Source organism: Solea senegalensis, linkage group LG7, assembly GCF_019176455.1.
Source record: "Solea senegalensis isolate Sse05_10M linkage group LG7, IFAPA_SoseM_1, whole genome shotgun sequence".
Classification (NCBI taxonomy): Eukaryota; Metazoa; Chordata; class Actinopteri; order Pleuronectiformes; family Soleidae; genus Solea; species Solea senegalensis.
In genome coordinates this window covers 20,484,563-20,506,612 of record NC_058027.1, presented here as the reverse complement: position 1 = coordinate 20,506,612, position 22,050 = coordinate 20,484,563, and the positions used below count along the sequence as shown (strand labels likewise).

Genomic DNA, 22,050 nt, shown 5'->3' with positions numbered 1-22,050 from the left:
GAAGTGCAAGCAACAGCCAAACCCAAATCACAGCCGATGACCTAACTTACCAGCCCATCTGTTTCAGTCTGCAAGGTACTGATGCCACTTCCCTTGGACTCGGGACTCGACCCTTGTCTGGTCCCGGCCAACTCATCCATTAGCCGATCGCGGTCATTTTGGAGGCTGGCCATGGATCTGGAGAACGCGGACAGCTGCCTGCTGTATGTGTTATTTTCCAAAGAGACCTGCTTGAGTTTCTTTTCTTTCTCCAACAACGCCTTTGAGAGCTCATCCAGCAGCTTGTTCAATTCAGCGTGGGTATTTTTGCTCTCAAAAGCTGTTAACTTGTGAACAAGGATGTCCCTCTCTTTGGCAAACATGGCCAAGTCTGAAGTGGCATCCTGCAGGTTACGTTCCACCTTATTCAAGGCTGCCCGACTCTCTTGGAGTTCTTCATCGTATCTATATCTGAGGATCTTAAAGTCTTCGATCAGCTGATCACGGTCATTCTGCAAAGCAGCCATGGATTTGCACAAAGACTCATTCTGTGCCTTTATATCTTTATTTTGATTTTTTGCCTCTGTTAACTGTTGCTCCATTTCAAGAAGGTCTTTTGCGAGTTCTGCCACCCTTTGAGCAGCCGTCTCTTGCTCAGTCCTCATCAGATCCACCTCACGCTCAAATGTGTCCAGCTCAGCGTTGTATTTATCTTCAGCTTCAGCCAGTTTCTTGTCCGTCTCGTTTTCTACCTGCTGCATTTTGTCATTGACTTCATCGATTACGTTTTTCTGAGAAAGTACTTTTCGATGGAGGTCATTACATTCAGCTGCTTTGGCTGCCACCGCTTCCTGCAAATCACTAATTACTTTGCCCACATCAGTCGTTGCTTTGTACTTTTTCTGATCCGATATTTCTGCTTCCAGTTTTGAAACCTGAGATCTAAGTTTAGAAATGTCTACTTTCAACAACTCATTCACTTCTTCTCCCTTCTGAAGCTCCAGATGAGACTCTCTGTGCTGTTTTTCAGCAACAGTCTTATGGTTTTCAAGGTCTTTAATCACATCCTGCTGCTTCTTCAGCAGTACCTTCAATTGATTGTCCTTCAGGGATAAAACTTGATTTAAATCTTCTCTGTAGCGAACAAGCTGAGCCCTGAGCATAGCGTTCTCTGAATTGAGATCATCCATCTGATGCAACAGTTTCCTTATTTCATGTTTAAGGCCTTTGGAGGCACCACCTTCCCCTTCGGAAGAGCTCTCTTTGCCCTTTAACCCCAACTCACTCTTTGCTTTAAGTATTCTGTGTTCTGACATGAGTCGGTCACGTTCGCTCTGTAAAGATACCACAGAGTTCTTGAACGATTCCATCTTTTCCACCAGTTGTTCCTTTTCCTGGTCCGACCGGTTTACTTTAATTTGCAGACTTTTCAGCTTTGCTTCAACTCCTCTCAATTCTTTGTCAGTTTTTTCTCTTTGGTTGCATAAAGATGTTAACCTCTCCTCATAAACTGCAACCTGCAAGCGATAGTTGGCCTGAACTTGCTCTAGATATCCTGACATCTGTCCGTCTTTACAAGATAACAGAGAGGAGATCTCAGCGTCTTTGCTCCTAAGTAGTGTCTTAAGTTGTAAAGAAATTCCCTCCTGTTTCTCAAGGTCTGCTTGACATTTGCCATTTTGAGTTTGTAAAAAGAGCAGCTGAGTGTCTGTGTCGCTGTTTATCTTTTCCACCTGCTGGAGATTTAGCTGCATTTGGGAAATCATGTCCTGTTTATCAGTAAGCTGCCAAGTGAGTTCACGTTTTTCTTGTTCTATTTGTTCCACTTGAGCACTAAGTTCCTTCACCTGCACAGTCATGAGTTCCATGGATTCAAGGAGTTCAGCGTTGCGAGCGCTCATCACAAACAGCTGCCTCTGTTGTGCAGCAGCAGCGACAGAGTATTCGTTAAGTGTCCGCTCCAGTCTTGACTTGGTAACTCGTAGTTCATTCACCTCTTTATCTTTCACCCTCATATCTTCAAGGAATCGTTTAATCACAAATCCCTGTTCTAGGAGCTGGTTGTCCTTCTCGTTTAAGATATTTTGGTACAAATTGTTCCACAGTTTTGCAGCCTCTGCCCCTTGAGAAGTGGATGATAAAGCGTAGAGCTTTGCTTCATTTGTCTCAGCTTCTCTCTTCAGAGTACTTATCTGTAGATCTTGAGAGTCTATATGTTGTCTCAGCTCATTAACTTTTTGACATTCTTTGTCTTTTAAATCATTCAATTTATTTATCTGTTCCTCTAACACAGTCTGGTTCTCCACAAAGGAATTTATTTGCCTCTGGTCAATATTTTGCAGTGATTTTGTTTTTTCCATGATCTGGTCCTCAGACTGTTTTCTTTGCATTTCCAGAGCCAGCTGGTCTCTCTCAGACTCAACAGTCACAACCTTTTCTGTGGCTTCCTGGAGAAGATTATTTTGTGCTGTCAGCTCAGCTTCAACCTGTTTATTTCTCTCTTCTAAAACCATTATCTTCTCTGAACCTTTTTGCAGTTCTATCTCCAGGTGTTCATGAGCAGATTGCAAGTTTTTCAAAGAGCTCTCTAAATCTAAAATCAGTTCTTGGTATTTAATACAGTTTTGCTGGAGATGATTTATCTCCTGATGCTTTTCTCTGAGCAGCTCTTGCAATTCTTTCTTTACATTCTTGGAGCCCTGGTTGCCTCTCTGCACCATCTTTAGTTTCTCCTCAAACTCTCTGACCAGCTTGAGTTGCTCCTCTTCTTTTTCTTGTCGAATCTGATCACTCCTCTCCTTACTGGCTGCCAGCTGAGAGGACAGCTGAGTGTTTTGAGTTTTCAAATCATGGACTGACTCAGTCAGTTCATCAATCCTTTCAGAGTTCTTGAGAATAACAGTCTCCAAATACTCATTTTCATTCTTAACTTTGTCTGAAATCTCCTGAACATTCTCAAGCTCCTCTTGTAACAGAGACTTATCATCCTCCAAGATTCTCACCTTCTCATTTATGCTGATAGTCTCTTGGCTGTGTTGACTGATTGTGTCCCTTAGCTCTTTGATGACATCATCTGTCTTTCCCATCTGCAGCTCATGATCGCTTTGTATCATTTCAATTCTTTCCGACAGAGTTTGCTTGTCCTTTTGTAACAAGTTGTTGATCTCCAACTGAGCAGCAAGTTCTGTTTTCTGGGCCTCTATCTGGGCAGTCAGTGAATTATTGAGACCGAGTGCTTCGTCAAGCTTCAGCTGCATGTTGCTTGTGTATGCATTTGATTCTGTGTGCTTTTTTTCTGATGAACTGCTTACTTCTTCCAGATTTCTTTCCAGCTGGCTGTTTTGAGCCATCATCAATTCAAGTTTCACTTTCAGAGCCTCTGAAGACTCTTTCACTTCGCAGATCTCAGCGTCCAGTTGTTTATTTCTGTCCTTCAGCTCCAACATTGCCGTTTTGTCGTTTTCTTTATCCTCTGTCAATTCCAGTCTCATTTCTCGATTTTCTTCCTCCAACTCCTCGATCTTCTGCTGTTTCTGTTTGGAAAACTTTCGCATTTTCTCTTTGATTCTTTCATTTTCCTCTTCCAGCTCTCTGGCTTTATTCTCCATAACATCAATCTCAGTCTCTTGTTTGTGTGCTCTACGGAGGGCTTCCTGCCGGTCTCTTTTTGCGCCCTCCAAAAGCTGTCTCATCTTATCCATCTCACTGCTAACATTTTCATAAGCTTGCAAAAGTGACTCATAATCTTGTTTAAGATCGGCATGCTTGGACTTCCACCTGGATAGATCCTCAGTTTGAGAGTCCTTCAGAGACTCCAGCTGACATGAGAAGGCTTGTTTCTGCTGGGTGATGTTTTCTATGGTTAGTTTCAAGCTGTCACAGGCAGCTGCAAGACTGCGATTATCGTTACGGATGTGATCAACTTCTGTGCTGAGCTCATGTTTCTCCTTGTTCAGAAACGCGACAGAACTTTCCAGCTGAATATTTTGTTGTTTCAACTTCAAAACAGATGATTCCAGGTCTAAACATTCCTCTTCTTTAGTTTGATGTCTTGATGAAAGCTTTTGTACCTCTTCCTTGAGTGTTTCATTTTCCTTCAGGAGGTCTTTTCTGGAAACCAAAGCGGCTTGTAATTTCCTGGTTAGGAGTGTAACTTTGTTTTGTCTGTCCTGATCGTTCAACTTGTTCGTGTCTCCCTGAGATTTCTGAAGGTCATCAACCTCTACTCTCATCTTTTCAATGGCAGTTTCATGCAGTTTTGATTGCTGCTTTAACTGCAGTTCAAGTGCAGCAATCAGCTCCTCCTTTTCTGCAAATTTAGCCTCAAAGACTAACAAAGCATCATCTCTCTCCTTTAGTTTCACTTCAAGGTTTTCAGACATCTTTTCTTGGAGTTCAGTAAGTGTCTCTGCCTCCCTCAGTTGCATGTTCAGCACAGTCACCTCTTCTCTGAGTTCACCAACTACTTTCAAAGCACTTTCAGTTTCTTGTTTTAACAAATCGTAACTAATCTTTGCTTCGTCAAGCTTCTTAGTCAAAACAGCTTTGTCATCACTGAGCTGCTGCTGTGTTTCAACACATTTTTTTTCACTTGTTAAAACATCCATGGATTTTTGTGAGACTAAAGCGAGTGCTGTCTGAAGTTCCACTTTCATCTGATTATGTTGCTCCAATACAACCGTATTTTCCTCCATTAAGTGGTGACATTTTTCTTCATTTGCATGAAGTTGGTCTTCCAGTGTGGACCCGGACACATTTACCCGTGTCTCTAAAACTGGGTTTTCCTGAAATAAAATATGCTTCCCCTGTTGGCTTTCTACCTCATTGGCCTTGACTGTCAATTTATATTTCTCAATCTCTTCCATTTGCTCTTGAACACGTGCAAAGGCTTTCTCCAAGTCATACCGTACTGTGTCAAGTTCCAGCTTCAAAGCTTCTGTTTTTTGCTCCATCACTACAAGAGCCTCATCTTTACTTGCTATTTTAAGAGACATTTTCTCAGCTTGGGATTTAACGGTCTCTAGCTCCGTCTGCAAATGTGGAATAGAATGGCACTGTCTCTCTTTCTCGGCCAGCGACATCTTCAGATCCTGAACAGTTTTGTCCCGCTCCAAAACCAGCTGTTTTAAAGTGCCCAGTTCATCCAGATGACACAAAGACATTTTCTGCAGAGCCTCTAGTTCTCTGACCCTCTCATCAAAATTTAATTGGAGGGCATTCAGCTCATTTGTCTGCTGACAGCGTTGCTCCAGCAGAGCCTTGTAGTCATCTTTCAGTTCTGCAAGTTCTTGAGTTAATTTCTTTTCACTATCCTGAGCTTTCTTTATTGTTTCCTTGCGAGCAAGCAAAGCAGCCTGGGCCTTTTTCTGTAATATGGCTTTTTCTGACTTCATTTGTGCAAGCTCAGTTTCTAAATTAACAGCAGAGGAGGAAGAATTCTTTAACTCATCTTGACAGACCCTGATTTCATTACACAGCTCTTCTATTTTCTGTATCAAGCCATTTCTTTCTTGGTCAGATGCTTTTTCCTTCTCCGCAGCACTGGTCTGTAGCTGCTCAATGAGAGACGTTTTCTCACTGATTGTTTGCAGGTTTTCTGACAAATTCACTTCTTTTTGATGAAGAGTGGTTTGTAAAAGTTGTTTTTCGGACTGTAATTGTGCAACAAGTTCCTCACGGTCTGTTTTGAGTCCACCAATCTCTCCCTCTTTCTCAAGAATAGTGTGTTCAAGAAGGGAAACTTTTTCCTGATAAATTTTTGCTAGTGCCTGGGCATCATTTCTCATTTCCTGTAACTGATCCTGTAAAAGTGCAATCTGGCTTTTATAAGTAACACTGTCTTCTTTATGATTTTCATACTCCTCAAGTTTTTTTTGTAGATCCTTTCTTATGACAAGAGCAGCTTGAAGCTTCTTCTTCATCGCATCTTTTTCTTTAGATACTTTAGCAAGTTCACCTGTAAGTCCGTCTTTTTCTTTCAACAGCTCGAGCTTCTCATTATTTATGCTGTCAATTTCATTTTGAGAGTGAGAAATGCGGTCTTCCAACTGCTGACAAATCTCTTTGAGCCTTGTATGTGTTTGCTCCACATTTTCCAATTGTGCTACTAGAGATAATTTTTCCTCTCCAAGTGTTACTCTCTCATTTGCAGCAGATTCCATGACTTGGACAATGGATGCATCTTTGTCCCGAATCTGCTGACTAAGTCCAGCAAGTAACTCCTTCTGCTGACTAATCTGAATGGCCAGACAGTTAATCTGCTCGTCTTTTGCCTGCAATTCAATCTGTAGAGAGGAATACGTGGCAAGCGCTGCATTCAGTTTCTCAGTTTCAGCATTTAGCTGTACCTGTAAATGCTCCACAGTGTCTTTTAAAAGAGAAATTTGCTGACCCTTCTCTTCATTACTCTTTCCTCCTTCATTACATGTTTTATTCAACTCATTTTTCAAAGCTTCTACTTCAGACTGATGTCTGTCCTCCAACTGTTGAATCATACGCTGTAAAGAGGCTTGTCTTTCATTCAAAGCATCTGATCTCTCAGAGGAAGTTCTTGGCGACAGGAACAACTCTTTGCCAGGACCAAATTTTTGTGCTAAAAGTTTTTCTAACTCATATTCCACAGTTGTAAGGGCTAATTGCAAATTATTGCTCTCCTTATCTTTTTCCTGAATAGATGCCAACACTTTCTCCAGCTGAATCCTAGAAGAAGATGCCTCCAGCTCTTTGACACTCAGTTGATCAGAGCCTTGCCGAACTGCGGACAGAGCCTCTGCTAGTTTTGCCTGCAAACAGTCCAGGTCATGTTTCAAAGCATTAACTTTGACATCTTTAGATTTCATTTCATTTTCAATACTTTCTAGTCGTTCTGCAAGTAGATTCTTGTCCTGTTTTTCTCTATCCAGAACTAACAGCCACTCTTTCTCAGAGTCCTGAAGAATCTGCTCTATCTTTTGAATGCTTTCAGTTAATTGACAAAGTTCTTCATCTTTGGCACTAACCTTTGCTTGAAGCTCCTCCTTCTCCAGCACCATTTTCTCCACCATTTCCTTCATGCTGCTGGACTGCTGCTCCATTTGAAGCTGCAGTTCCCCCTGTGACATGCACAACTGTTGATGTTTCCTTTCCAGCTCTTCCTTCTCTGCAAGAAGCTTTCTTACTTCGTCCTGCAAATGTGAGTTCTCGTTACAGACAGAGGTAAGACGGTTCTGATGTTCTGCTTTTGACATACCAAATTCCTTCTTAAGTTGCTGATTTTTCTCCTCTAGTTTTTGCATTTCTGAGACCAGCTGTGATGCATGTTTGGCCTGGGCTGTGTACTGACTATTAATTGCATGGAGAGCCATTTCTCTCTGCTCCAGGTTTTCTGTCAGTGCATCCATTTGTGCAACAACTTGAAGATGCTGTGATTTGAGCCTGTCTATCTCAAGGGTCAGCATCGACACACTTGCTTGATTAGCAGAAAACGCTTCGTCCTTTTCCTTTGTGAGACTCGTGTTCAGATCTCCACTTTGCTCAAGTTTGTGATGGATTACAGATAACTCATTTCTCAGTGTTTCTATGGTTGTAGTTGCTGCCTGACGTTCCATACTGAAATCATCCAATAACCTCTGCAGTTTGGAAACCTCATCAACCTGGTGAGACATTTGCCTCCTCATGTCTTGCAGCTCCTCCAAACTGGCTGCATATTTCTCTTTTAGGTTACTGAACGCAATATGTGTTTCCTCTGATGACTTTCTGAGATTTTCTGCCTCGGCAGACAACAGCTCATTGTGACTCTGCAGCTGTGACACCAACTCGGTGCTTTCCATGAACTGTGACTTGAAGAGCAAAGCCTCATCTGCTCTTCTCTGAACATCCTTAAGAGTCTCTGATTGGTGCAGAAGAGCTGCCTCTTTTTCCATTAATGCCTTTCTTAGGTTTTCTGAATTGGCCATCTGTGCTTCCAGGCTACCGTTGAGCTTCGTGACAGATTCTTTAAGGTGTGAAATCTGTTCTTTCAAGGTCTCACATTCAGCCTCTTTAGATTGAAGATTTGACTGAAGACTTTCAACAGCAGCTGAAGAATGACTCTGTAATTCAAGGTTTGACAATTCCCTTGACTCCAACCTGTTTTTTAGTGTGGAGGACTCTGCAGTAAGGTTTTCAACTTGACCTCTGAGCTTGCAGACACAATCTTCAAGATCTGAAACTTTTGTATTCAAACCAACACTGTCGTCTGCTTTCTGCTTCAGCTGCCCCTGCTGCTCAGTGATGTTGCTGTTGAGCTGCTGTATCAGATTCTCCTTTTGGTTCAGGGTGTCATCTTTTTCTTTCAAGGTCAGAGTAAGATTCTCCAGCTCAGCATATGCTGCTTTGAGCTCAATCTCCTTATCAGAGACAAATTGTCTGAGTTCTGTGACCTCTGTCACTATGTTCTGAAGTTCAGACTTTAAACTTGTGTTCTGCTCATTTAGGGCCAGAATGCTGTCTTTAAAGTCTACAATCTCTGCTTTCCTCTGGTTGTCCTCCTGTGTCAGCTGACTCTTCTCTGCAGTGAGCTTCTGGACAGAATCCTTCAGGTTTGTCATTTCAATCTCCATCTCTGCTGCATTCTCATTCATGGCACCAAGCTGACTGCTGAGTGAAATCACTGATTCGTTTCGTTTATTCAGCTCATCTTTTTGGCTCTGAAACTCTTTAGACACTTCATTTAGTGTTTGTTCTTTCTGTTCTATCTGCTGTTTCACATCCAAACACTCTCGTCTTAGCAATTGTACCTCTTCCTGCAGTCGTGATACGAGTTCCTTGTGTAGCGCAACTTCATTCTGATAAACTCTAGATTCCTCTGCTGTCTGCTGCAACAACAAGTCTTTCTCCATTAGCCCAGACTTCAGCGCAGAGCTTTGTTCCTGTAGAGCTGATACAGAATCCTGAAGTTGTAGCAGTTGATTCTGCTGAGCCTCAAGCTGAAACCTCTGTTCTGATAATGCTGCTTCTTTCTCTTCCGAGGACTTGCTAAATTGACTGATTTGCATTTTTAATCCATCAACATGTTCCTGTATACTCTGAAGTTGTTCTTCTCTCTCCCTTATTGTTTTTGACAGATTAGCACACTCGTTTGTTTTCTCAAATAAACCTGCAGAGTTTAACTCGTCACTTTCTTTCAGAATATGTTTTAATTCCTTTACTGCAACAGTGAGCTCCTCCTTTTCCCTCAAGAGGCTGCTGATTTCTTTCTGACTATTTGAAATTTCGATTTCAAAGCCAGAATTTCTTTCCTGGAGTGAACTCATTTCAGTGGTAAGTTCAGAAACTGATGTAATGTTCTGAGACAACTCTTTTTTTAGTGTCTGATTATCTTCTGTTAGAGTACTAATATTCTTGCTGAGATCGGAGATCTGTTCAAGAGTTACTTTAAGCTGTGAATCGAGGTTTGTGGCCAACTGTGTTTGCTGAACTAACTCCTGTTCTCTGGATTCACAAGCAGCTCGATGCTGTTGGATTTCCTCAATGAGCGTCTGGATACGGCTGTTGGAGTGAGACAATTCTGCTTGCCACAGCTCTGCTTCAGACTTCAGCTTTCTGGTGTTTTCCTCCATGACGCTGATTTGGTCCCTCTGAGCCTCAACAGTCTTGGTTGCATGATTTAATTCGTCTTTGTGTTTTTGACACTGCTGCATTGTATCTTTTAACATTTCATCTCCCTCATGCAGTTGCTGTCTGAGTTGTGTGAGCTCTTCTTTAAGTGACTCAGCCTCAGCCTGCAGCTTGGAAATTTCATTCTGTAAACCATGGCACTCTTCCTGCTTCTCTTTTAATTTAGCATCCTTCTCCATTAACCCAGACCTCAGACTGCTTTCCTGCTCTCGCAGCATAAACACAGTTTCCTGGAGTTGTGTTTGTTGGTTTTGTTCAGCCTCTAATTGCATGTGGAGATCAACAGTGGCCTGTTCCTTCTGTGCTCCATCAAGCTTAATCTGATCGACCTCAGACATCAAATTTTGCACCCGGTCCTGCAGCTGCTTCACCTCATCCTCCTTCTCTCTTAGTATCTGATTGAGACGACTACATTCATTTGTTTTTGCTAAGAGGACCTCTGTGGTGGAGTGTGTACTTTGTTCAAGGACTCCATTTAACTCCTTGATCTGAAGAGTCAGTTGCTCATTATCTCTTTGAAGCCCTTTTTGAGTTGTATCATTTTGTGAATTCTGTGTTTCCAACATGGATATTTGGGCTTGTAAGGAATCTTTGTTTTGTATACTTTCACTCACTTCTTCTGTAAGTCTCTCTTTTTCTTTCGTTAGGCACTGTACCTGACTCTCTAGGCAGCTATTGAGTTCAAGTGCAGACGATACCTTTTCATTGAGCTCTTTGACTGCCTGCTTTTGCAACTTAAGCTCGTCAGTCACCCTCTGCTTCTCAGCCTTTGTGCTTTTTAAAAGGTTCTTGAGTTTGGAGATGTTTTCAGCTTTGCTTTTAAGCTCACTGCTCAATTTCTGGTTTTCGGAATCTCGCACTTGCAATTCACTGCTGAGTTTCTGCCTTTCATCCTCGGCATGTTTATCATTTGCACTCAGCTGCTTTTCGAGTGTTTCAACTTTCTCTTGCATCTCTTTGTGGATGTGTTCCTCACTCTGTGTTCGCTCCTCTAATTGTTTGGACAATTTTTGCATTTCATTATTGTATTTTTCCACCTGTGCCAGAAGCTTGTTGTGTTCTTCCTTGAAGGATTTTAGTTCGTTTTCATACGTCTGTTCTTTATCGTGAAGCTCTTGCTCTAATTTATCATTGTTGGTGTTTTTGTCATTGAGTTGTAAAACCAGTTGTTCTGACTCCTGCAGCTTCTGAGTGGATAACATCAGCTGTTCCTTCAATGAGGTGATGTGTGTTTCACATTCAAGTAGATGATGAGAATGACTCCCCACCTGTTTCTGGAGCTCCCCTCGAAGCTCCTGAATCATTTTCTTATCATCTTCGACCTGCTTTAGCAGCTGCTCCACCTCAGCGTCTTTGTACTCTGCCTTCTCTTTGGCCTTGACTAACTCCTCCTCAGCGTCATTGAGTTTCTCGACCACCTCTGTGATTTTGCTGTTTAGAGCCTGCTGGTCTGAATTTTGTGAATCTCTGATAATCATGGCCTCCTGCTCAGCTTTCCGAAGAACTGTTTCTACCTGAATCAGACTCTCTTCTTTGAGTTTGACATCCTGCTTTAGCACCAAGATCTGCTCTGTGTACTCAGCCATGTTAACAGAGAGGGCTGATATCTCTTTGTCTTTTTCCAACACCGTGTCCTTAAGACTATCAATTTCCCGCTCACAGGTTTGAAGGTCATGAATGAGTTGGGCTCTTTCTTCCAAGTGGGCAGAGTTTAATTTATCCAACTCCTCATTTGTCTGATCCAGCTCAGTTTGTAAAGTTTCTATGGTGACATCTTGTTTTTGTGTCTGAAAAAAACAACAACAAAAAAACAAGAATGAAGTGCAAGAACGGTAAATGCAACAAAAGTAAACAAAAAAAAGATGCTAACATTAAAAATGAGGTGCTGATTTCAGACCCCCACTGAACTCTTGATATTATATAAAGATTGGCTGTATGTGAGGACATAAATGTCTGTGAAAGTCACTGCAGACATTGTCCAACCCATCTCCAGCCAGCTCCCTAGCCAAATCTCTGGATAATGTAAGAACAGTGCAGAATTTAGGTTAAATCCACACTGCCTAATTCTGTTGACAGACACATAAATTGCCAATGATGGCACAGCTACCCACATATGCTTCCTCAACTCAATTATGAGCTGTAAATTAAACATTTTGTGACATTTTTAGTTTTCAGTTTCACCTTGTCTTCCATCTCATAACAGAAACTCTTTATCTTTATTATTGCAACCTTCTCCACATTTACTGACCCATGATTTAAGTAAAAATATAAATAATGACATTAAGAATTCCCACCTTCTCCTTCAGCGCAGTCAACTTCTGCGTGAGGTCGGAAACTTCTGTTCTCAACTCGGAGCACTGTTTCTCTGAGCTGCTGAATTTCTTGGAAATGTTATCGAGCTGAACGGAGAGAAAAAAAAACACAGATGTAATTATTACATGCAGTTGCACACTGAACAAAACAATGGAGACAAAACTTACAGCGTGATCAGCCTGGAGGAGCTTGTCAGACACATCTCTGTACTGTATCTCTTTCTCGCTCAGAGATTCTCTGAGGCTGCTGATGAGCTCGAGTTTCTCTGATGTTTTGGCTAAAGTGTTCTCCTTCTCAATGAGGGAACTCTCCAGGCATTCTTGTGTGTCACTCAGCCTGAAAAAAAGATCAAGGCCTATATCAGCACAAAATCAGTGTTCCAAACTAATTCTTCATTCATTCATTCATCTTCTACCATCAAACTACATCTTAACTTTTCAACATTTTCTGACATTTTATGGACTAACCATGTAATGGAATGTGTCAATATTTCAGCGCAGGAAATGAATAATTTACCCTTTGAGCTGTTCATTGAGACTGCTAACCAACAGCTGATGCTTCTCTGCATCTCTGCTCTGTTGACTTCGGACACTGGCAAGCTGGCTCTGAAGTTTCTCCGACTCGTTCTGTGGCGGCACACAAACAAAAATCAAAACGTAGAGATTAAATTCTAAAATCAATGCTGAGGAAACTCACTGCACACAGACGTGGACAATAGCAGGTCTGCTGAAGATGATGTTTTCATCATCACTATCAAAATAAAAGGGATAGTTCAGGTTTTTATAGAATGTCCATTCTACCCACCATTTGACCTCCATTGTTCAATTGTCACATGTAGGCATGGACCGGTTGCACGTTTCATGGTATACCTCAGTATCAAAACCCACTGAAATTTTCTGTAAACCTGAACTATCATGCTGATATCATACCATAAATAACTCCCCCATTCACAAGGTGATACCAATTATCAGAAAGACAGTTTGTGACAAATGCTTGACAAGTGTGTCCAGGATTAAGCAAACACAGCACACCATTAGCCATCACCTCTAGAGGTGCTCTTCAGTGCACGCATACATGACTCAACACACCTGAGAGACCCAACATGGCTGCATATCTTCATCTACATCAAACGTCACCTGTGTTAGAAGGGTTTGTTACAAAATCCCAGTCCGCAAAAGGAGAACATGCAAATCACTCACACTTAACACTTCCAAAGCAAAACAATAATTTATCAAAAGCAACACCGGATTATTTGAATTTGCATGTTGTCAGGAGAGCTAGTGCAAGGTGAGGTTACCTGCAGTGCCTCAATGCGCGCCTGCAGCTGCAGCCGGTCCTCTAAATCCTGACAGCGCTCCTCCAGACTCAGGATTTGCTCCTGCAGCTGGTTCCTTTCCAGCTCTAGCTCTTCCACAACAGACCGTAAACCATCTGGAACCATGAGAAAAGATTATAGATGAGGATAGGTGCTGTGGACAGCATGGAGGGGAGGTGAAGTGAACATAATTCACAAGTCATTTTCATCATAGAGTTGAGGAAAAAACTCAGGATATATAGAGCTGTTGGGGATAGAGGGGCTTTTTTCCTTTGTGTGTTGCTGATGTCTTTTTTGTAATTAGTTTAAAATTGTCACTTCATTGATATGTAATGAAAATAAAGATGCTTCACACGTATATATACACACTTATATTTACACAACACAATATCAGAGACATTTTTAAGGTTTTAATTTCTCATGATTCTGAAATCGTCCACTGCACTCTCTCCTGAAAGCAGCAACAGAATGTAAAGCAACCTTTCTTGCACTGGTGTTTAGGCCTCAAAGGGAGAGACTGTATGAAAATGGCTTCCTTTTTTAACCTTAATTTAAAAATGAAATGATAACTCAGGTTTGTGGGGTTGTAGGAGGTAGTTACATATATAATCATACTGTGGAAACTCGAACAAATAATGTTGGGACCTGACATTTAAAGCAACAGCTTAAATCTTAAATCAGTAAGACGCAATAATCACAGGAAAGATAAAATATTATACAACAGAAACTTTCAGGTTCATTATTTTAAAGTTTAGAGGGAAAGTTCCATCACAAATAACCAAACTTCACATCAGCAAGTTTTGTGTAAAACACTCACACCCCAATAATTATTTTCATTTAGTGTATTTTTTATTTTTTTTTAATTTGCAGGTTGTTGATTTAACACATAATTGCTGATGTGTTTTTGGCTTTAGGAAAGGCTGCATATGAAGACAGAATGAGGAAGATAAAATGAGGGGGGGGGAAAGCAGGACATGCAAACAACAGAAAAACACTTACCACAGATGTGAAGAATCCTGTCACCTACATTCACGTGTTATCACAAGAATTCAATGCATTCAGTGGGTTAATCCCAGACACACACACTAGGCTGCTCAACCAGCATGCACATGTCAAAAGAAAATCCAGATGACAAAGAAAACCAGTGGATGAAAATGTAACTGGTCAGATTAAATACCCAGTTTTAAAACAAAAATGAATGTTAACTTGTTACAGTGTGACCCAAAGTCAAACTGAACCAAGCAAAATGATACAATACAATAACCCAATACAGATAAGCCACTTAAAAAAGCCACCAACAGCCACAATGTGAAATAAGTTCAGACTGTTGTGGTACAACCAACACGATGCCAACCCAAGTGATGCACAAATGACCAAGTGCATGCCAGTGTAAACGGTCTAGTGGTCCTCACACCTGTATCTGGAGAACTGTACTCGGGCCACCAACCTCCCATATTCTCTCCCTCCATCGGGGTCGTGCTCTCCGAGGTACTGTGTGGGTCATGGAATGGGACCTGTCCATCGAACTCAAAGTCCTCCTGCAATTGAGACACACTGAACTGAGCCACAGCAGCAGCAGGTACAAAAGGGCTGGGTCTTGATTTTGAATGTATTGAAGAGAATAAAGTAAACTCCAAGGGACAGAGAGAAGCACAGTTGTTTCTCGCTTCATGTCTCTCAGAGCTTATTTGTCCTGCTGAAACCAAGAAGTTTGGTTTTTCACAAATAACACAAAATTGTTTTAAATACCTCTTTATTTCGCCATGTGCACAGATAATATAACCGAGACACAAAAAACTATTTACAAAAATATTCTTTCTGTCCACCTTTTCAATAACATGACACTCTCCTCATCTCAAACTGCTGACATTAAATGCAAACGTTTCTGTGCCATGTTACTTTCTGTAATAAGAATGAAGCATGTCAGTCAGAGCAGAACACCATAAAACATGTCTTGAATTAAAATGTGTCTGATTCAAGGGACAGTTAAGGACATTTGTACAAGGTGCAAACTTCATAGCTGGACACTGTGTTATATACAGCTGAGTGTGGTCTGTGTATGTGTGTGTGTCCACCTACCTGCAGGCTGCGTTGGGCTGGAGCCGTTAGCTTCTTGGCCCTGTGTTGACCGAGCCCCCGAGCTTGAGCCAGCTCCTCCTCCAACTCCTGCTGCTGAGTGGCCAGTGCTGGATCGGAGCAGCCAGGAAAGAACCAGTCATCCTCAATCAGTTTTGTGCCACAGGGAAAGGGGGGAGGTTGGGTTGGATTGAGGATGTTTTTATGGATGGATGGATGGATGGATGGATGGATGGCGGGTATTTAATGGAGTGGACAGAATGAAAGTAGAGTGGAATTTGTTTGCTTTTGAAGAAAGTGTGACAGAGGTGGCCAGTGTGACGGCACAGATGCATCAGTGGTTTGGATGAGGATGAGGCACTTTCAACACCACAGATAAACTTTGCAACAGTGAACAGTTTCAATCAACATAGAGACACACGGCAAGAAAAGTATGGAGGCAGAGATCGAGTGAGTCAAGAATGGAGAAAGAGAAAATGACTTCAACTTTAGGTATGTTTTCGGGTTTGTCTTTGCATTAAGGTCTGTGGAAGGTAACAGTGTGGTCAGAGTCATGCAAACCTTATTTGCACAGCAAAAGAAGACAGCATTAAAACATGTGATGAGATGAGCAGGAGGAGGAATAAGAGGACACTTGACGTTTCATCGCTGAGTAAGTTTAGAGGGGAGAACAGACAGTTGGGTGAAGTGGATCTAAGGGCAATTCTCATGTGCTCTTATTTCGGGATGCAAGCAGGGCAAATTCAAGCTGATGAGGCTCAACAAAACAAGTTCCCATCTGTTTTATGACATCAGGCAAATTATTTTGTGTGTGTGTGTGTGTGTGTGTGTTTGGAGAGCGGCAGGAAAAGTAGAGGAGTTTGAGTGGGTTGAGCAGTGGTCAGTGTGCGTCCAAGAAGAAGATGAGATGCATAAAATAGGGCTGCAACTAACAACTGTTCATTATTAAATTAGGGTGGGACACAATATTGATCACCCTGAATGCAATTAACCAATTTTGACATTTTGATTTCAAAATTGCTCTAAATAGATTTCTCACCAGTTTGACTCACCAGTGTCACTACTTCTTGACCCCTGGTGGTGAAACTGGTTACAGAAACGAAGGTAACAAAAACGGATGTTAAGAGGCCAAGTTGACAGCAGAATAATGGCCGACTGTGCTGAAAGAATGTAATTCCTCCAGATCCTGCTCTTAACATTTTAACACTATGACTGGGACGATATGCGATGCATGGAGAAGAGAACTCACAATAAGTTGAATGTGGTGAATTTCCATTATCGCTGTAACCATGAACTTTAATATTTGATGTGCGCGACTTGAAAATGTTAGCTTGCCATCATACAGTCCCACTGATTTAGAAGCCTGCAAGTAATCCTATGTTATTATCCAACTAAAATATTGTTTTTTCACCCAAATGTATGTTGAATTGAATATGTTTTAGAAACATTGTAAACAATTACAACTACTTCAATAACATCATGAATCTCAATTATTTTGGTCAAGATAAGCATTAAATTTTCATTCCATGTCTTATTAATTGGATCAGCTTCCAATAAAGTGATTATCACAGAATCATGGTATAATGATATTGCTGTAGTGGACCAAGTGAGTTAAATCTGTTAATTATTTTCTTGATTAAGAAGAAAATAAGCAGAAATTAGATCAACATATCAAATAACTTATAATTAGAACAGCTGGTTATTAATTAGTGTCCAATTCTTAATCAGTTAGGCGTTGCAGCCTTAATGCTCTATTTTAACGCATATAGTTTAAGCATCAGATTAAAAAGACTGAAATCTGACACAGAAAATATCTGCTCTGCCTCATACTGGGTATTTCACAAACACTGACCACAGCAGCAGGATTAAATGAGAAGGATGTTAAGAGCTGTAGAGACAAATTTCTGTATTATTTATCAAACCAAACCAGTGAGTGGTCATGTAAAATAATCCTGTATGTCCATATATGCAGGATTATATGCAAGTGAATGATATAAAATCCTTCAGTTTACTGACACTTTTTAAAGCTTTTTTTTTAAAAGTGATGTATTACTTTACATGGTTTGGTTATAAATAATACAACAAAGATATGGGAGGAAAACAGAGGAGCTACGGAAAAGCTGAAGCACAACAGAATTATATTATTAACACCATGCATGTTATTATTGTCCAACAAGCCCCATCACAGCAACACAACTAATTGCAATTAGTAGAAATAATTATATATTATTTTCTTTGAACTGGAACACAGTTTACCGATGACCACCACAATATTAATAATAATCACCACATATTTTTTTGTCTAATATGCAAGATCACAAGTGGTCACAGGCAACGAACCCAGGATGCATTTTAATGACAGGTGTGAAAAGACCAAGCTGTGAACTGAACACTAGTCAGATCTCTCAGGAGGGATGTTAATACCAGGTGTGAACTGTCTATTAGTAGGATGACTAAAAACTACTGAACCCATTTAACTAACTGAACTGTCACATTTATCATTTTATCTGAGTTTATTTCCCCAGTGTTAGTGCAATCGAGTCATATTTTCTTTTAACCAAAAATAATTACTTTGTTTAATTTTATTTGACACCAGGTTATTATTCCAGGTTGGTCATACTAGTAGTCAAAGGGCAGGAAAAAAAAGTAGGACAGAGAAACAGAAAGGAGTGGGGGATGGAAAAAAGAGGAAGAACACAGGAGAGGGGAAGAATTTCAAAAGAAAAAAAGACGTACTAAAATGCAGCCTGCCACTGTGCTGTCTGCAGTTCAGACCCAGTAAAAAAAGCCAAGTGAAGGCCAACTGCTGACAGCACAGTGAGGACAAGCTGCACTGAAGGTGTGGAGAAGCCTGCATGCACAAAACTGATGGGAAACTGTTCTGTGTGGCTGCTCCCTCCCATCCCTGGAGCAGGGGCTGGATTGGGGGAGTGGGTGGTTGGGGGTGAGGGGGCAGGGTCAACCAAATGCTCCCCATTACCAAACAAAGAAAAAGAATAATGTTCAGTCAAAAAAACAAAGGACACAAGGTCAACAAAAGTCATAAAAATGGAGTAGGACATGTTTACTTTGCCAGCATTTAAGTCACAACTGTATCTTGAAAGGAGAAGATACATTTCTCACTGTAGCTGAGACTCGACCTGCACTGCTTTTATTTGCCGACGACTGAGATGACAACGGTCATGGTCCAAAGTGCGTGGTAAAAATGTACTTTGGACAATGTTTTTTAGCTGATCTGTGCATATGATGGGGTTGGACAAAATATGGAATACTGAATGACATGATATGCTAGATCCAAACATCACTATTTTGATTAAAAAATAACAGGGCTAGAAAAATTATTTGTCAGTGTCAATTTGTCACTACTTCATGACTCCTGGCAGCAGCACAGATTACATGAATGATGGTACCGTGAAAGAAAATTGAAGATGTTGACAATGGCATAATGGTGGACGAAGGTGAAAAGAATGTAACTCGTCATATTAGGTCGATTTCGCACTGGATGCATGTGCAGAGCATGTCTGCTGTTCACCTACCACTGAGCCTCTTGTTTTACATTAAATTTGCTTTGAAAATCATGAAATATAGATTATAAATACCCCTCTGCTCTCAACTAAATACCAGGATTCTTCACTATGAAGCAGGGCATCTGTTGGTGCTGCACATTATTTTACCATAAAACTTTGTTTAAAAAACTGAATCTAATCGGTGAACTGAAATGCTTGAGTGCTTTTACTTTGAACAGGAACAGGGTGTGTGACATATGTGACAGATACAGATACTGTAAAGAAAAATTGGTCAGTTGTCTATTCCCGAAAAGAGCCTCACATGGATTGTGTGAACAGTCTCATATATTTACTTAAATGAAAAGAGCATTACAGTGCAAATGCACACATCCAGTGTGAAACAGGCTTTACACTTCCTACTTCCCACGTTTTGCTACTCCTTTTTCTGAACTTAGGTATTTCAATGACTGCAGATTTAAACTGCCATTGATTAGATTTTGTAAGCATCCTCTAGGAAAAGGTCTTACCCTCTCTCTCTTCCTCCATTTGGCTGATACGAAGTGCCATATTAGCCTTCTCCTCCCTGGCCCGGTCCCTGGCATTGACAGCCTCAGTCACCATCTCCTGCCACTCCAGGACCTGGCTCTGAGTGTCGTCCGCACTGCCCGACTCACTGGCCTGTGAGAAAGACCACAGGAAGACCAAAACTGAGCAACCATACCAGATAAGCAGGAAAAAAAAAAGAAAAATGGGTAGATGCCTGACCTGAGAGGCAGCCCTCTTTGTGAACTGCTCCAGGTCGGCTTGCAGTGTTCTCTGCTGCTCCTCATACACCACCAGCTTAGCCTCCAGCATTTCTAACAGAAAACATCAAACATGCATTTCTACCGATGACATCATACACTTAATCATGAATTCAGTGAGGTCTTTACTCTACTCCAGTTGATTTTATTACCGTTCTTTGTTTTGAGCTCCTCATATTGCTCAAATTTCCAAAGATTTTCCTCCCTCTCCTCCTCAAGTGAAGTTATGCGACTACGCAGGTCAGTCAGGTCTGGGGGCGCCGCTCCAGCCTGGAAAAGATGAGGATAACATCTCTTAAATTGGTCTCATGTGGGTTTTTTTTGACATTTAACTATTAAAACCTGATCAGTTCATCTAAGATTGTTTTGGCCGTAACCAATGCAGAACAGAATAATCTCACCTGGCTTTTCTTCAATTCGTCTTCCAACTGTCTGATCCGGGATTTGGACCAGGCTTTCATCTTCAGGAACTTGGATTCTGATTTGCTGGCTTCATCTGTTTTCTGCTTTGCAAGGACTGCAATGAAAATAATACAATAAAACAGCTGAACAGTGAACAATAACTTTCTTCTTCATTGTTGGGACATGTAGTATGAATAAAAAATAATCAGAATGATGCAAGAGAAGAACCAACCTTCCAGCTCAGAAATTCTCTGGCTGAGGGCTGAATCAGCAGGCACACCTCCAGTTCCCGAGGTCTCCTGACAGGCAGGTGGCGCTGCAACTGAGGCTCTCCTCAGCTCCTCCAGTTGCACCAAGAGATCCTGCTTGGTTTGGTCCAACTGTAGCTGATGTTGTTCGGTCATCCGCTGCGCCTCCGCCTGCTGTTTCTCCATCAGGTCACGAAGTTGTGCTCGCATCACATGCTTCTCTGCCTCCATCTTGGATTCCAAACTCTCTCGTGCGACCTGTAACCGTCGAAGCCGCTCAGTGAGCTCCTGCAGGGAGAAAAGACAAAAATGTAACAAAGACATTGTGTTGAAGAAAGTGTCATAAGATTTATTTAGTAAAAAGCTTACAGAACAACAATTACACATGCAAAATGCATTAAAAAACACCACAAAACACTCGTACAGAGAAGACAAAGGTGTTTAGAGCAATGAGACTTGTCTTTTCTGACCTGAATCTGTTGGTCCCTGCCATCCACTTCTCCCTGGAGAACATCAATGACCTGGGTTTTACCGAGCAGCACCTCCTCTTTCTCATGGAGCTTCTGTTTCAGAGCCTTCAAAAGCTGAGGAGACAAAATAAAGAATAAACATTAAATAACACATACAAATCTTTCCTAAACACGTATACGGTCACGCAAGTTTAATGTGAGCAAAACTGCAGATCCTCTGTTTCCTCTGAACAGATATTAGCAGTTACAGAATGATAAACAGAAAAGAGAAGAAGCTGTCAGTTCCATGTGCCCGAAACCTCTCAATGAGAATTTAAAAAAAAATTATATGATATTTAAGAAAATGCGCTTTATCTTATCAGTAAACACCTTTCCCAACTAAAAACTGAAATTTGTGTTGCTTTGTAAGCTGATCACTCACCACATAAACGTGCACAGAGAAAATCTAAACTTTTACATCATAGCACACTATAGTTGTATCAGTCAGTAATAATTAGTTTTTTTGTGATTTTATAATATAATAAATTCATCCCTCATCATCATGACCCAAATTTAACACCTCCTCCTTGTACAAGTCAAGAAATATTGCACCTTAAATATTTACAACGAAAGACATAATAAATGTCAGGATCTGTGTAATGAATAGATTCCACATTGAGTCATGTCACTACCTGCTCCAAGTCTGCACTGGCATCAGACTTTGCTGCTAGCTTGAAGAGCTCCTGTTCGTGCATTTGGCCGATCTCCGTCAGCTGATTATCTTTCTGTATGATGATGTCTTTGAAAGTCTGGATCTAAAAACATCGCATACAGCGACATCGGTGTTAAAGAAACAGCATCACTGCTTACATGAGTTTTCAAACAATCAGCAATATGATCATTTAACAAGGGATAGTTTAATAGCCTACATTCTGTTTATACATGGTCTCCTTCTGTGCATACTGCTCCTTCTCTGTGACCAGCAGCTCCTTGAGGCTTTCTGTCTGCTCCTGCAGCAAACTGTAGCGCTCCTCTGCTTCTCCCACCTTCCTGGTCAGACTCTGAATCAGCAGCTGAAGCTCCTGCATTGCTCCACTGTCCTCTGCCACCTGATGGAGGCAAAACACGATTAGCATTAAAATAATCTCTCTGACACAATGGAAAATTAATCGTCAATAGTGATCTGCCGATGCTAAACTCAGGCAGCTAAGTCTATATTGACGCAATAGCTAAAAGTTATTAAAGTGCAAATATATATGGTGTGCAATGACCTTAAAGCTGAAAACTTTGACCATTTTCAGTTTGAAAACTGTAGATTGTAGA

General features: G+C 41.1%; 1 protein-coding gene across 7 annotated transcripts in view; it reads right to left on the bottom strand.

Annotated features, from left to right (window-relative positions):
- si:ch211-220f16.2 (golgin subfamily B member 1) overlaps nucleotides 1–22,050 on the bottom strand; it is a 32,633-nt gene that overhangs the window by 6,130 nt on the left and 4,453 nt on the right. For 2 of the 7 annotated variants that reach the window (XM_044030984.1, XM_044030986.1), the window contains exons 7-21: nucleotides 21,657–21,836; nucleotides 21,420–21,542; nucleotides 20,749–20,862; nucleotides 20,263–20,566; nucleotides 20,030–20,145; nucleotides 19,781–19,898; nucleotides 19,591–19,682; nucleotides 19,352–19,503; nucleotides 15,323–15,473; nucleotides 14,658–14,781; nucleotides 13,226–13,359; nucleotides 12,445–12,554; nucleotides 12,096–12,264; nucleotides 11,910–12,014; nucleotides 6,978–11,402 (exon numbers count right to left, since the gene is read on the bottom strand). In XM_044030984.1, the coding sequence (XP_043886919.1) occupies nucleotides 6,978–11,402; nucleotides 11,910–12,014; nucleotides 12,096–12,264; nucleotides 12,445–12,554; nucleotides 13,226–13,359; nucleotides 14,658–14,781; nucleotides 15,323–15,473; nucleotides 19,352–19,503; nucleotides 19,591–19,682; nucleotides 19,781–19,898; nucleotides 20,030–20,145; nucleotides 20,263–20,566; nucleotides 20,749–20,862; nucleotides 21,420–21,542; nucleotides 21,657–21,836 (6,417 nt within the window). The other 5 variants (XM_044030989.1, XM_044030990.1, XM_044030987.1 and 2 more) reach the window with 4 other exon arrangements.